Genomic DNA, 17,574 nt, shown 5'->3' on the forward strand with positions numbered 1-17,574 from the left:
GTTCATCTTTAGTCGCGTACTTTGACAGATCAATGTCATCTTTCTTTTTTTTAACGCCGGTAGAAGAAGATCTTCTTCCGTAAATATCAACCATTATATAAGATCTAAGATCTGTTTAAAACGAATCGGTTGCTTGTATAATCATGCACGACTTTATGTGGCGGTTTGGATGATTTTGATATAGCGTTAAGTACATTAGTTACTTCACGGCCGCATATTGGCGGATCTGTCATTGTTTGTGTGGGTAGCGTTGAATACCAAACTTGCGCTTGAAGTGGTGCAATATACTTGATAAACGCACCCGGTGGAGCTAACCCGTATGAATCAAAATAAACGATTCCACGTGGATCAACCGCGTATGATACCCAATGAGTACCGGGTCCTGAATTTGAGTCGAGATTAATAATACCTGTTTCAACACTGTTTGGTTGTTTCGGTAATTGATCTCGCATAAAAACGCCTCTGAAGTTTTTTTTTTTTTAATCGTTTAGCAGCATAGAGTAAATCAAACTTTGATGCTGGAGCGTCTAACGAAGTGATACTGGAAGCCTCAGACCTCTTTCCCAACGAGATCCTGATAATCTTAGACCCCTTCCCTTTTTTATATCCATTTCCTGTTGCTTTCTTTAGAGCCATTCCAGCAGCGGTTCCAACAGCATCTAACGCGGCTGCTTTTGCTACGGCTGGAGCGGCAGCAGCTAGTAACTCTGGTATTGCTGCAAGAAGTGGAAAAATACCACCTTTTTAACCATATCTTTAATGGCACTCGTAGAAAGAACAAGTTGAACTCCGGCTTTTTATTTCAGTGCTTTATTTAAGTGTTTAATTTGATTTTTTGTTAACGATAGTTTATTTGGACCATCACTAAAAATCTGATCTTGTTTTAACGTTATTTTTGTTTGGCACTTTTTTGTTGAATTTGATTGAAGTTTTTTCACCCGACCAGGAGTCAGAGTGACATTAACGTGATTGTATGACATTTTATGATAAATAATTGCCACGCTCCAAATAATGATGATAGATTTTATACGGGTGCATCAACGACTCTCATTCGACCACTACCACCTTCAAGTAACATTGCTTTGTCACTAAGTATAACCGCGATTGCTCTGTAATCAACACCACCACCTGTATTCACGCTGGCTTTAAAGTGTATATCAACGACAGATTGCTTCGATAAATCAAGATGCTCGAGCAAAAAGTAATAAATCGGATACAAAGTTTTAAAATCATATTGTGATATTTGCAAACCGGTATCCACATTTTGATCACGTCCCATGAATGTCATCAAACGATGATATACACGTGCTATATGATTTTCTTCATAATTTAGTAGTATATTTTCCGTTGGTTCTTGTTGTTCGTTTATCCGTAAAGAAACCTCTCTAACATCTAGTTGGTCAAATATCATATGAGAGTGCGTTTGTGAGTTTGTGAGTTTAATCGATTGGAATTTTGCAGCGCAATAAAAATATATGTCGCGGTGTAGAAACACTTTGCTGTGATGCTATATGCCATGCAAACTGACCGTTAGTATTACTTTGTATACTATCTGTGGTTGTTGTTAACCACGACAACAGAGACTTACCACCTGTATCAATTAAAGAAAGCAATTTTTGTTCTTCTTCGATCGTTGGAGTCATTACCGGCATCCACAACGATAGTTTTTTAGTATTACTTTACCAGCATAACCAATAGGTCTCCAGAGAGCATCGTCGTCGGTAACCGTGTGTCTAGCTCCAAAGATAACTTTTCTAACATTTCTACAAAATCCGAAGATGTGTGATAATGGAATAGCACATGAAAAATTTCTCCTCCCTGTATTCAACATTGATCGGCGTGTTGCAAATCCCAAGTTGAAATTTTGGTTAGCACTATGAACCACTGGCCAAACATCAACATCAGCGTTATTGCATTGTTTCTTGGTCGTCTTATATTATACTGATTGCTTTCAGGGTAATTATAATTATCTTTTCCAAACATCATCGTGAGACCTGCTGATCTTGTATGATCATCAGAGTATCTTGCCAGCCCTATTATTGTTGTAGCAACGTCGACATCTTTCTGAATCGATTCGATATTTTTTCCATTAATCATACATGTGGCGCTATCAAATAATGCCATAACACTATTGTTGACAAAACCAACTTTTACTGCATAAAAAATATCTACTTGTGTCATGAACATGTAGTTCAATTCTTCCACGTTGATCTGGTAACCGTGCGTCATAAGAATTAAACTGACAATCACTACAGACTCATATTTAAGAACAGGTGCTTCCATGTCAAATGTTGTGTCGGACATGCGCTTGAACATTTTATTATAAATGTTTTCGTTTAACACGTGGATTACCGCGTTCGAGAAATTCCGCTTCCTGATATTAAACTTGAAATATTATTCCTTGGTTCACCGAGTTATTGATCTGCTAGTACTTTTAGTCTCTGATTCGTAGCTTGATTTATTTTTTTATTGACGTCTGCGTGCATAATTCCAGTACTTGGTAAATTTACTGGTTGTGATTTTCGTCGCATTAATCGTGCTAGTCTATCTTTGATCGCCGTGAACGCCTTACCAGCAACATTGATAATTGCACAAGGAGTTTTTTTCACGAACAACATCGATAGCTTTCATCGATAATTGTTTTGCAACAGGTGCTACTTTTGGAGCTAATCTTCTAAATAACTCTTGAACAACATCACCAAGTCCATCTCCGTAAAATACCTCGCAGACTGGTAATCGTGAGTTTACCGCTCTGACCGGTACAGATTTACCATAATTATTGTGTACGATCATTTTTATTTTATTTACCATTTATTTAACAACTAGTCACTGTAATCATCAAGAAGTTCATCGATAAGTTCTCGGTAAACGCCGATATTCATGATACCACCTTGAAATAATCGCCGACAAATATCAGCTGCTTCATTAATTATTTCTGGTGAATTATTTCCGGCACGTTTTCTCCCTATGAGAACTTCTAACCGTGATACGTCATTTATGATATTATCAGGACAAACATAATTATTTTCTCCTGATGTAGTCAGGAAACCACTTCCTACAGCACTGGGAGGATCATCATCATCCTTTCCTATCAACGTCTGTTCTCTTTCTTTTTTAAACTCCTCAATTTTTGTATTCATTTTAGTACGTTGTCGGGCATATAATCGCTGCAGAGATGAAGATTTTTGTTGCAGTGAAGAAGATTGTTGTTGTTCTATCTGTTGCAGAGGAGAAGGAAGTTGATATGAAGGTTCCTCCTGGAAAGGTTGTGATTGTTGTTGTGACTCAAAATGAAATTTATTTGTATTTTTAACATATTCATTGTATACTTTATCACCAATTCTAGCCTGGGGTTTGTTATAATACACGCGATATAACCATTTAAAATAATCTTTGTCCCCTGCGCCAGCGTACTTGGGTTTAAAAAATTCAAACCTTCGAGGAAAATTATCAAATACAAAACGAGAAAATCTTCCTTTTTGACTTTTTCTTTAAGTTCCTCAACAACACCTTTTTTAAATGTTTTAATCTGTTCAACATTTTCTCTTTTTGTTTTAGGTTTATGTTCAAGTTCTTTTTTCACGTCGGCGACTTCAGTATGAAGTTTTCCAATGCCTTCAAGTATTTCTTCATCGACAGGTGAAGGTTGAGCTGCAGCTATATTAGTTGGAAGATCTCGTAAAATCTTTTTTTGTTTTTTCAGCCCGTTCAGCGGTTTATTTAATACTGGAAAAATACCCTTTTTCCTCTCCGCCTCCTCCTTCTTAATATCTCCCCATATAGTTTTTTTCAGCAGCGGCTGATGCTTTTTCAGTAGCCGCTGCAACTTTCTCAGTAGCTGTAGTGACGGTTTTAAATAGTTTTTTAGTGTCTTCTTCGTACTCAACTTGTGCTTCCTCTGCACTTGTAGGTTTTTTCTAAATGAATCAATAACAGGAAGAAATGTTTTGATTGCTTCTAATCGTTCTCGAGCTATTCTTGCAGTATAAGATTCCGGATGTACCATTTTATTATAACAATAATTTTTTAAATTAATAGCAGCAGGAAGGGCGCGACCTCATATATGTAAACAAAGTACATACTTATTTTAGTATGATGTTTTGTTTTAAGCAAATGATATTTCAACCAAGTGGTCTGTTCGCCCTTCCTGCTGCTTCTTAACTTCCATCTTGTTTGTATATAGTTCATATTCCAAGGAGGTCTTCACCGGATTGCGAAGGAAAGATTTTTTCCTGAGACACGCAGCTTCTGTTATCATCACAAAGCATTAAGAATGTGTCATTTTGTCTTTGCAAGTATAGTGTAGTAGTTAGAATCCAAAAGCAAATAATCTACCATACAGAGAATGTTAGTTGGAACTCTGTTAGTTGGAACTCATTGTATTTAAGTGCAAACATAATTCAACTATTTGACAACTCGAGCTACAGCCCATGAGGAAACATTTTAAAAATAATACACGATATCGCAAGCTTAAGGCAAATTAATGGTATTAAGTGGGGAGAAAGAAATATTGCTAGAGGCACTAGCACTAGCTATGTCTGTTTTAGCCATAACACATATCCGCCATGTTTTTTAATGACAGTTATTGCATGTTATACAGTTTGATATTGAATCGAACTATTTTCTGGAAGTAGACCATCATTTATAAAATAACCTTGTGATGTAATAAGTGGTTAATTCAGAATGTACACTCATTTTCTTTTGAACTAAACTAAGAGGTGACGGTTGCAAAAGAGGGAAAGAGGGACCTGGATTGTTTGGTCTCAAACAATGGCAGGATTTTAGTATGAAAGAGTTGAGGTTTTGTGTTTGAATGGAAACGAGCATGACAACCATTCATAAATCCAAAATTAGGAACTGCAGTTTAGAAGAGTCAAATCCTCTCAACCAATATCTGAATTTGTCTGACTTATCAGGTGTAGGAAGCTTAATATTTAGACTGGGCCAAATTTCTTTGGGATGGCGTTGTTAGGAGTTCTAATTTGGCTTTTATAAATGAGTGACATTTCACAACTTGTATAACTATCGCCATTTCGAAAAATCATGCCACATCAGCCGATAGTCGATATTTCCATTAATTTCTTGCGACCAATCAGATACGATTCTGAGTGAATTTAATTTGGTTGCTTTGGTCATGTGACTTTCACATGATAAAATATCGTCATATAAGTATTATTACGATTCAACATACAATATATTACAAAATGTAAGAACTAATTTTGCACTGCAAGGCAGAATGCCGTCAATCTTATTTATCAATTTGGAATAGAAGCACCACTGTGTTCATTTAAGCAAATTCACCGATGTCTCACTGTAAATGACTTTTGTCGTTCCATTGGGCTAACCTACTAAAGACCGCTGTTTTGCATCAGCTATTTCGTCTTTACATACACAGAAGGTTGAAAACAGCTTATAATGCTCTTTGGTTTTTTTCCTACTTTATGACATTTGTACATCTATTTTTGGGAAACCTCAAACTGTTTGTGTGATGCTTCAATCAAAATATTTTAGATATTACGAGACGTCTTGATTGCGCTAATGGAGATGTCTTGTCCATGCAAATTAGGGTCTCAAAATGTGTTTTCTCGGCTGAAACTTCGTTAAATACATCGAAAATCTGCATTAGTTACATCATTTAAGATATCAGTCTTTGCTTCTGTTGCTAATATCCCTTACATGTATATGTGTAAAATCTTTAGTGACGAATTTTTTTCGGACAAAGAGTAGTGCACAAAAGCCATACCAATCAAAGTCGTAGCGCAGACATTTCTTATTGAAAACAATCTCGAAAATAGACTAAATAAAAATTGTTTGTAAAATTCACTGGAAACGATCACTTATCCGGGATCCACAAAGTTTGATCGTAAAGTCTATCTGTTTCCAACAGGAAATTAAGAAAATTATAGTTAAAACTCCTCAGATGGAATTTAGAGCTAAGAAAGCTTCATCTTAAAACGGACATGATGCAAATGCTAATGCAAAAAGAAGACAGAGATATACAATTTAGATTAAAAGAATTAGATATGACAGGCTAAAATACCCCTTCCTTTACACACAAGTTCAGGTTTTGATGTTACCAGAAATATATGTTTAGTACCCTCTTTAAAAATAAGGAAGCATCTCAATATTTTCCTCATTTTGAGAACTTGAAATAGACAAGAGAGCATTGGATTTAGTTATTACACGGGGGAATAAGTCAAAACCACCACCTGTAATGTCATCAGATTGGTCGTCACAGTACCATGGGGCCTCAATTCCTTGCGAGAAAGTCTAACCAGAAGACTGGTTGCAAGGTCACTTCAAAAATACATTTACCGGGAATTAAACCAATGAAAAAACGAACCTATATATAAAACTACAACTGTCAACTGTGAGACACACACTCATACACACACAAACACACACACACACACACTATATATATATATATATATATATATATATATATATATATATATATATATATATATATATATATATATATATATATATATATATATATATATATAATACGGAATTTACTGCATCATTATTAAATCAGACTCAGTTGTTCTTATGAAACAAAACCTCTGAATCTTGACATTAATTTATTAGAACTCCTAACTGGAAATATACATTAAAATAAATGAAGAATATAAGCATTTATGTGTTTATACAATTTAAATCAACATTCAATATTTCCCACTATTGTTAGTGTAAAATGTTCATGTGCCGTCTTTGCCAGTCCTTAACCTGTCTTTGCGTTGTTTTTTCATACCCATAAATACCACATACTAGTATCAATTATCAATTACAACTTTATTGTCAATAAGAAGTAGGTAGTAAGAATCACATATAACATAATGCCGTTAGAAAAAATGCTCTAATTTCTGAACGCGCTTGCCGGTCTGCTGCATTTGAATTAAAATATAAATAGCTTTTCCAGGGTTTTTATTCCATTCCAGATATAAATAATTTGGGATCCCTAATTTGCAGGCGATCAATAATCACACAGTATACTTACGGGTTCTGCACAAACTTGAATGCATGTCGAAGACGACCTTGAGAGATTATCCTTCAGTTCTTGATGTAAAGTTTTGCTAAACGCCTGGGAGCTTTACTTTGCTGAGTGATGAGTACAGTCAATCGGTTTATGATAGGTAAATATTTTTGTTTTTACTCTATGTTATTCAATACGTGCACATTCTACCCTGTGAGTCCATGTAATGAATACAGTAGAGAAGCAGTCCGTGTCCCTATGTATGTATTGGAGGGGCGGTAAATATGCATGTTTTTAGTAGGTTTGGAACAATAGTACTAGTGGTAAAGGTAATGCTAAAGATCTGCTTGGGTGTGTAAATGTAATAGTATTTGTCTTTCTGTATGTCTGTCTGATTACCCGTGCGAATGTTTGCATATATGGAGGTAGATTCGCCTGTGGAATGTAGGTGAGCATTGTTTGCTGAAGAAAGGTACAGTGGTAAGTTAGGTTTGAAACAAATCTTTTACTTGTCTTTTCTGTTACTTTCAGGCTTTTGTATTGTTGAAAGCACAAGCCCATGGTATATAAAGAATCAAAGATCTTCGACCGAACCCGGTAATTTTATAGTTTTCTAAAGTTCCATGTTAGAGTGAAAATAATACGTCGTTTCATACTAGTTCGTGATTATTAATTTTAAAACACAATCTTGTAAAATTATCCCATTTGACTATTGCAAACAGGCATTAACATGTCAAATATCTAAGTTATACTTATCAGAAGGTTACCACACATAATGTACAAACTCCAAACGTAAATTTATTTTTATAGGAGATGATAGTTAATCAAATCAATAGATGAACAGTCAGTGATTCATTGAAATAAAGTTGGTTACGTATTCGTTATTCTTGTTACCGATTCAATAAGGAATAAGTAACCAGCTACTTTTACGAATTGGAACAGTTTGGCATCCAGATTGTTACCTATTAGTTATTTCCGATTCAGTAAGGAATATGTTAACACTTACTTCTTGCTAATTAAAAATGTTAGAAATCTGAACGCTCTTCAGGGCATAAATATCTAATAGCCCCAGTATTATGTGGAGACGAATCAATTGTTTACCCCAATCAAAGAAATACGAGTGTCCTTATTTGAATCTGGATACAAACAGAAGACGGATTAATTTAAAATTTTCATGAACGTGAACCTTTCTTTTAAAGTATTTTCATCGAAAACCCTCTTTAACATTTTCAAGTTACAGATCTGCTCCAACAGATGGAAACGTTACCAAATAAATCGTGTAGCCGATAGCGATATATAGCTATATAAATATACCTTATACTTCCGCAAATGAAATATTTCGTCCATAAAGGATTTCGACATGTACCCAGCTTTCAGATTTTATCTCTATAATCAGTTACCGATTCAGTAAAGAATAAATAACAATTTACTTCTTCCCGATTCAACCATTCCTACGTAAATTTCGCTACTTATTCCTTTGGCTATTCATTTTTTATTCCCAATTCAAATAAGGAAATCGTCGACACTTCTTGCTGATTGAAAGCTCTTCATTCATTGGTATTATTCTATCTCAGTTGGAAAAATAGGAGTGTTAATTCATATTGCAGTAAACATTTTATTTATAACTTATAAACAAAACAAATCAGGCACACATCAAACCTCTATCGCTAATCATAGACAAAAGTCAAGCACAGAATGGAAATAAATATACATAACAAGGGGAATATATTGTCTATCATAATCCAATTTACTTTTATTTTCCTTCATACGAAATGTGTGCTTTTGATATAAGCAATCTGTGTTTGTCAACTGTTATGTATATTTATGTATATTTAATTTGTAATGTTTGTTAGTTTTTATGTGATTATATGTTATGTATATTTGTAATTTGTAATTGACCTTAATCCAAAATCAAGTTCATGTTGTAACTGATAAGGGATATTATCATTATCAATGGAAGTAAACATGTTTACCTGAATATTGCCCAAAGACCCTTTCAAGATAGCACAACGAAAGAGTCTCAAGAACTGTCGGTTGGTGTCAAAAGACGAACTCAACTATACCCGAACTGATGTGTTGCGGATAACTCAGCAATATTTGCATAAATACTTTCTGTACAGGTAATAACCTCCAATACATTTTGTTTCGGAGGTTGGGTAATTTTTCTGACAAACCGGGTTCACTAGATTGTGCAGGAACCTGTTGCGCTTATTGTTCACATAAAAACGATCAGGACAAGTCATTATCTTCGGCAAAAGGTAATTTAATTGCCTGACAGGTAATGCAGTTTCCATTGGTTAATCTTGCCTACATTATGCTCGTTTTCTTGCTGCAAATATCAGTTATGTAGCCACACACAAACAATCGTAACATGATTTGATAGGAAATCCTGAATTTTCGCACCTGAAAATATAAGGATGTAATTTTCATATGTGACCAAATAGGAATTAAAATACATAAAGACAATATTTTACCAATCATGTTTTTATATTTCACTGTTAATTATGTGGTAAATATCGCTATTAAATGAGTATGGATAGATAGATCGGCTTTAATTTTGCAGGATAAGATGTCTTCACAAATGTTACAAACGACCCATAAGCGACAAAGAAGTCAGTCAGAAGACGAAGGTGAAAACATTACAGGAGAAACCCATGTAAAGGATGTATTTGAAAATACACTTAAAAAACATCCTGATGATGCAGGAAACAGTTGCGCTTATTGTTCGAAAGAAATAATAGTTACAAACGCGACGAGTTTGCAACGCGGGCAGCATATATCTCTACGGAGCCAAAGTACATCAGGTTCTGGTAAACCATATAGGCATCATGCCATTATCAAGGATACAATTTCATGTTCCCTTAATAACGCTGTACTCAGATTGATTCATTTTGACAAACAAGATGGAAAAATTAAAATCTACGAAACAATAGAACGCTACGATATAAAGATAAATGCGTTACGCATCATAGAGTATATTCACCCACGGTATTCCCCAGAGGAGGTTGTTCGAAGGGCTGAAATGGTGTTGAATGAGTGTGGTGAAGGGAAATTTGACAGGTACAATCCGCTTACATGTAACTGTGAACATTTTGCGACATGGTGTGTGGTTGGAAAGGAAGAAAGTTTCCAAGTTCAGACCCTCCGGGTTTTCATTGAAAATGTTCTTAAGTTCGTGTTTGGTGGAAACGGCAAAATAGCAAAATTCCTTGTTAAGGCTCTCTTCATTTCTTCAGATGAAATCGCTTCAATCTTGAATTCAGCGACGGTAACCCCTGTTGGGATACTAGCGGGGAGTATTGTGGTTTATTGCATATACTGTATTTATTTTACTGTTTCTCTGTGTATACAGTACTTCAGGGAGAAAGCAATATGCAAGTCATGTCTAATAAAAAATTTGGTGAAGCTATGGGTTCAGTTTGCAGTGTACTTTGGAACATCACTTCTGACGTTCTACGTGCAACGTTTTGTCCTTCCCCTATTGACACCATGGATTGGAATATCCCTCCTAGTTCTACTACTTGTGGCGTCCACAGCTCTCTTTATTATCATTCCATTGATAAAATAGACCTAGTTTTACCGTCTTGTCTTGTCTTGAAAAGAAAAGAAAACTGGAGACATCACCATGTTGAATATCGTTGGTTCCATCTCAAATTTACTGTGAACGCATTTTATCTTTTTGCTTATCTAAACTTTGCATTATCCATTAAATTCTGCCATGTTCGTCTTTGCTTTCAAAATACAGCTTGTTTTTGCATTTGTGAAGTGATATCTTTCAACGAAGCTGTGTCTAAAATACAAAATACAAAAACACAAACAACATTTATCACTGACCGGAACAAAATTACGACAAGATGGCATCGGAACTAAGATATTGTGAAAGGTCTTCTGACAAAATTCGTTCACATTTGAAAGTGGACCAAAGTTATACAAATTTAAAAGAAACCTTGCAAAACGGAATGCGTAAACGTAAGGACTTGATCGTACCTGCACACGTAGTATTGGTGACATGCAAGGAACACAATTCAGCAACCAGTGAATGGTTCACATTGACGCGTATAACGTATTTCACTTCACTACAATGCTTGATCTATTCAGCATGACATCCACAGAAATCTTGAGTATGCAGTTGCTGGATGTGTTGGAGTTATTGAAATTTCACACCTCCGGTATTGCTAGATTTTCGCGGTATTTCATTTTTCTGCTGCTCTATGTCAGACATGATTATTACTACTATTATTATTAATTTAACAACTAATTAATGAACCTGTTATATAAGCGTGTAGGTGTCACCCAGCCGTTTGATTTATGAGTATATAGTTAAATCTTCATATTTAATCAGAGCTAATACAATTATGAGAAATATTTACGAGAATATTTGGATTTCATTTGTTTAAATTTCAAATGAATCATTTATTTTGGTTTGATTCAACTATGCAGATAATTTACTAGCAATATCATCTTCTCTTTAAGTACACGTATATAACAGTTTTGCTGTAAACACAGAAGACAGCCATATTTGCTGTTTTATAAGACGATATGCATGCTGAAATAAAAGACATTGTAATGCGAAAACGTGCAACATTTATGTACCAAAAATATGTGCGGCGTCTCTAGAAGAGAGGAAGGAATATAATTATTCTTCGGGTAAAATAAAGCTTTGATAAAAATGAACGTATGTGAAATAAAGGACGAGGGTCATTCCTTCCGTTTAGTGAAATTTATGACTTGGATCAAAGGGAAATCGATTGATTTAGATCATTCATATCAGCAGATAATGCTTTCTTTTGAAAGTGAATATTTAACTTTATTGGTCGTTTGTAAATGTCATTTTCTCGGAATTTATGGATTTAATGCTGCGAACTGTCAGAAAAATGAATCCAATGACTTTGTTTATTAAAATCATTCTCCTGCTACTGGGAAAGAGATTTTAAATTACTAGAAATGTTATGCATATCTTGCCAATTAAAAAATAACAACGAAGGCATATTTTTAAAGCTTCCAAAACACGCTGTGAAAAGATATCAGCATATGAAGTGCCATCGTATTTGAAATAGAAAGTGCCATCGTATTTGAAATAGAAAGTGCTGGCGTATTTGAAATTGAAAGTGTCATCGTATTTAAAATATAAAGTGCCACCGTATTTGAAATAGAAAGCGCCATCGTATTTGAAATAGAACGTGCTGGCATATTTGAAATATAAAGTGCCATCGTATTTGAAATAGAAAGTGCTGGCGTAGTTGAAATAGAAAGTGCGATCGTATTTAAAATATAAAGTGCCATCGTATTTGAAATAGAAAGTGTCATCGTATTTGAAATAGAAAGTGCTGGCGTATTTGAAATGTAAAGTGCGATCGTATTTGAAATAGAAACTGCCATCGTATTGTAAAAAGAAAGTGCTGGCGTATTTGAAATTGAAAATGATGGCGTATTTGAAATATAAAGTGCCATCATATTTGAAATAGAAAGTGCCATCGTATTTGAAATAGAAGGTGCTGGCGTATTTGAAATAGAAAGTGTCATTGTATTTGAAATAGAAAATGATGGCGTATTTGAAATAGAAAGTGCTGGCTTATTTGAAATATAAATTGCCATCGTATTTGAAATAGAAAGTGCCATCGCGTTTGAAATAGAAAGCGCAATGGTATTTGAAATAGTAATTGCTGGCATATTTGAAATAGAAAGTGCCATATTATTTGAAATAGAAAGTGCTATCGTATTTGAAATAAAAGATGCTGCTGTATTTGAAATAGAAAATGGTGGAGTGTTTGAAGTAGAAAGTGCTGGCTTATTTGAAATAGAAATTGCCATCGTATTTGAAATATAATTTGCTGGCGTATTTGAAATATAAAGTGCTGGCGTATGCGAGATATATAGGTTACTATTTTGCATGGACGATAATTTTCAGGAGATACTTCTTGTCATCGCGTGGTACGCATCTTCTCTCATAAAGAGTAAATGCAAGTTAGTTCCTTTGGGACAGCTTTTATATTTTCTCAAAGAAGTATTCTTAGGGCTTACATTTTACAAGAGGATGCGTGATAATATTATACATATTAGGCATTAAAACATTCAAATTAACGCCACAATGAGCACAAGAAAGATTTCAGGAGGCGACGTTAAAAAATCTTGTTAGATTTTAAATACTGGGCAAGATGTATATTAAATAAAGAGAATGAGTAAATTAAGGTTAAACAACTTCTTTTTTCACGGATTTCATTCACATCACTTAGTTTTGACGTGGGACATTTACAAGATTTTCAATCTTTGGAAGATTTTAAAACAAGGCAATCGTTTATTACGGGGTAAAGGTAAGAAGACATTTGGACAGTTCACTCATTGTTTAGAAATGAAGCATTCTTTCGACGGATTTGGTGGGAAAAAAGTTCAAGTGATCTTCTTTGTCAGCGAACGCTAAGTTTGACTTTGTCTTGGAACTCCTTTGAGTCCTAAGTGAAGTTCATGAAATATATTGATATGTGTGGTCAATGTGTTAAAATGACAGTGGAAGGGTGCTCGGTCAGGCATGTACTGAGCGCAAGATGCATATTTGAATATAATCAATTAATAGGGACTTAACTGACCTTAGTTGTTAAGAAATGAAATATAAGTTGAAATATGTGCTGCAATTGCTGATATATTTGACAATAGTAAGTAAAGTATATGAATATTCATTTATTCCATTGAGGTAGTAAACATGCAAGTACTTATATTAACCTATTATTGGGAAATATCGACATACGCTACAAGCGTCAATAAATAATACTTCAAAATCAGATTGTAGAACTTGTCGGCAAGATATCGGTTAGTTCTCAGCACTACTCAAGAAATTTTCATGATGGAGATACGACCATGCAGACTGTCAAATAAATCGCACAAAGACAGAGACAAAGAGAACAGAAGGTGAGGAGAGGATGGGATGCGTCCCAGAGTGGGGAGGTTCTTGTCAATTTCACATAATTCTATCAGGTTATTTGTGATGTCACCTTGACATCTCTGACCAAGCAGACGATCAATAAAACGGACATGATCAATTCAAAGCTTGACATACTTACCGATACTTTAGGAAAACGGACCTCTAAAGATTACATTAACTCGAAAATAAAATTTGTTACAGAGGAAAACTGCAAAAGATAAAGTATGTAAATCAGAGCAATTTTATGGAAAAGTTGTTGGTACACAAAGAAGAGACACACAAATGTACAACAAGAATTTGAACAGTCGAATTGAAGTCCTTGTAGAAGAGAAACAGACACAAGCCGTCTCGATTATTGAACCGCAGACTATTGAACAGAGTTGAAGTACTATAAAAAGGAGTTAGAAAAATATACCTGAAAGGATTAAATCACAATATACGGTCTAGATGACCGAGACAAAGGACAATCTACATATCAATGTGTTCAAAAAGTGGCCGTTCGACTGAATCTTAAACTGGGTATATTCATAAAAGGATGATATCAGCATGACCCATCGACTTGGCAGATTTGACAATAATGCCAATAGACATGATGTTTGTAAATTCATGTCAATGATGATGATACTAAATGTCTAGAGGAACAGGAAAATATTGAAGATATCATTGACAGTGATCAAGGAAGATCTCCCAAAACAAACCAAGACTTTCTTGATAAATTAAAAATGTTAGTATTGAAGCAGCGTAGATATTTTCTTGCAACTCGAATCGTATGGGCTGAATTGAATAAATTGTCAAATTTGAATTGATTAATGCTTAACCTAGTTTGCTTTGAAATATACAGGATTTATGGTAGTATCTTTAGTTTTTCATTATTAAAATATCGATAGTATGTCTAAATGTTTTATTTTATAACTCGTTGTTTTGTTTAGAAATGTATGAGGGAGATACTAATAATTTATGTAAAAGTGAGTTTGCCGTGCTTGAGGTAAAATTTTAGAACATGTTGTGGGACACAGTCAAATTAAACCTATAGAAGTTAAGGTCAAGGCTATCTCGAAATCCCAGTGCCTATCAGTAAGAAGCAACTGATGAGACGTTCGAGTGTGGTTGGATTTTATATTAAATTTTACTCTGATATTAACATAATTGCTGATTAAGAATACCAAGTGTCTTTGGTCTGGAAAATGTGAAGGGGTGTTGATAAGATAAAGCCAATACGTAAGAGTGGACCAGATGTCAGTCAATCATTTAAAATGCCTGTTGATGTAAGTGATATACGAGTCAGTGGAATATTGATACTTGAAGACAAAAATGGACTGGCTTATCCAGTGTGTTACTTTAATAAGAGAGCAAACACGCTAGATAAAATATACCACAATTCAGTGATTACAAACCATGCCGTCATTAATAAAACGAGAAACATAAATCAGAGAGTGTTGAGATCGAGTTTGATGTTGCAGGAATACAACATTGTTATAAAGTACATCAACGAAAATAAAATCTGACTTCAGACGCACTTTCACGTGTAGAGAAGTATTATATTGCTTTATTTTGTATATATGTTGTATCGTGTATGAAATATATTTATATGCAATAATAATGATATGTATGTTTGACTAATATGTAAAAGAAAGCTTTATTGTATAAATCTTTTTTCTTTATGAGGCGAGGTGTTATGTATATCTTTGTTATATGCATTAAATTCCATGATTATATATTGTAAAGGACATTCGGTATAAAGTAATAATACTAATTTTCTTTATGATGAGGTCATTCGTCAACACATCACACATATGTTCAAAATAGTGAGTTTTAGTTTTGATTGAAGTGAACACGTTGATTGGCCTTTTGACTTTAGAAGGTGTAGAAGAAATATTATTCACAAATTTGATATGATTTGAGTTTCCCTTGGAAAACCAGGCTGATCTAACTCCCGATTGTTTAGCTAAACAACCTAACTTTGTTGAAAAAATTAAAAGAATCTGGAATGAATACTGGATCCTCGTCCTGTTTTAGTCATTACGTCTTAGTCTTTTATTTGAGGGGTGTTTTACTGAAAATTAGTTATTTATAGCATAAATATCAGTCATAAAGGACTGTGTTCAATTACAATGAGAGGATTTCATTATTTATTTCAATTATTAATTGGAATTGCAAGTGCTTAGACTTTAGGACTAAGTAGCTGTTTTGGAATTACTGATAATTCCTTTAAATACATTTTGGATTATATCATGTGATACATCAATACTATTAGCACATCAGCACAATAGACTGAACTTCATTTGGGATACCATTGGAACTCATTTGGAATACTCAATACGTTTTGGGATTGTGATATAACTTCATGACTATTTAGGATTCAATTCAACATGCTGTAAGTTAATTTCAATTTTTCACTTGTATTTTAGGGGTATAACTTTATTTTGAAATTTACAAAGGTTGCTGGTTTTCACTCTTTTCTGGTACTTAGGTTAAGATCAACGAGTCGTAACAACATACATCATGCATCATCATATGAAACCTTTTGTAAATTAAAATTCGCACTTATATAAGTCCTTCATAACAATGTTTCATCATATCGTAATCCAACGGTATTTACTGAAAAAGAAGGTTTGATAAAATCTGTCTTTTATGATTCAGTGAGACAGTATATTGCTCAGCGAAGCTTGAAAAATAACTTAGATTATTAAAGTGTACTTTAAAAAATAATTGATAAAAACAAAAATGATGTTTGAAGTTCTTTTAGTTCAATTGATTCACTTTATGTCCTTTAACATTTGAGTCATGCATTTCGAAAAAAAAAATAAATGAGATTTGCAGGTAGCAATTGCGAAAACTATATTTTCTCTTTCCTGTGTCATAAAAACCTGCTGATGGAGGCAGCCTTGTGGTCGTGTTCAGGCTGACAATGGCATGGAGCTTTCAAACGAGTAGAATGTACACACACACACACACACACACACCCCTTTTGAAAAAAATTATTGTTATTTTAAGGATCTTACCCGTATTAATCTTTCTCATTTTGGGATAAATGAACTTTGTGGGCACCGTATAGCCATTATGTTGATGTGCTATGCAACACATACCGTCAGTACTCGCTTATAAGACGAGTCCAATTGGATCATACCCAAAACGTTGTACATATTTAGCAAGCCCTTGCAACAAGCAGCTAGATTCAAGATCTATACGTCATTAGTTCATACAACCAGAAAGGAACTATGTATGCATTCATGCACCCATGTGTATTATATAAATAATAATTGTAAACATGTGTCAAAATATAGTACTTTTATTTAGTTCCTGAGATTCATTACTATTTTAATAGCCATTTGTAATTATAAGAACTGAATGGGCGTTCATGCATTGTAATCGATTTTCAAGCTTCAAAACTGAACGAAGGCAATACAATAAGAAGTTTGACTCAGAAATAATTAACATAATTGAACATGAATTAAACTCTTTCGAAACTGAATGATTCTGTACATACCCCGTATGCACTCTCTGTGTAGGTAAGATTACACTGCAAAAAACGTAGACCATGACCTGCATTTCTGCTAATTAGTCATTGGAAACTGCATGAAACCAAATCGGCTGTCACATTTATACGAAAGTAGAGTGGGGTAAACGCTGTTGGCAATTGAATGCGATTTACACGCGAGTTCATAAGAGTAAACGAGTA

General features: G+C 34.3%; 1 protein-coding gene across 1 annotated transcript; it reads left to right on the forward strand.

The window, feature by feature from the left end:
* Nucleotides 1–6,981: 6,981 nt before the first annotated feature.
* Nucleotides 6,982–16,731, forward strand: LOC149786488 (uncharacterized). Its single transcript, XM_089976950.1, has 3 exons — nt 6,982–7,139; nt 7,511–7,576; nt 9,543–16,731. Exon 3 carries the CDS (start codon nt 9,549–9,551, stop codon nt 10,545–10,547), a length of 999 nt encoding a protein of 332 aa, XP_089833076.1. The 5' UTR covers nt 6,982–7,139; nt 7,511–7,576; nt 9,543–9,548; the 3' UTR covers nt 10,548–16,731.
* The last annotated feature ends 843 nt before the right edge of the window (nt 16,732–17,574 follow it).

This window comes from Sinohyriopsis cumingii, chromosome 12 (genome assembly GCF_028554795.1).
Source record: "Sinohyriopsis cumingii isolate HCF-2022 chromosome 12, ASM2855479v2, whole genome shotgun sequence".
Lineage (NCBI taxonomy): Eukaryota > Metazoa > Mollusca > Bivalvia > Unionida > Unionidae > Sinohyriopsis > Sinohyriopsis cumingii.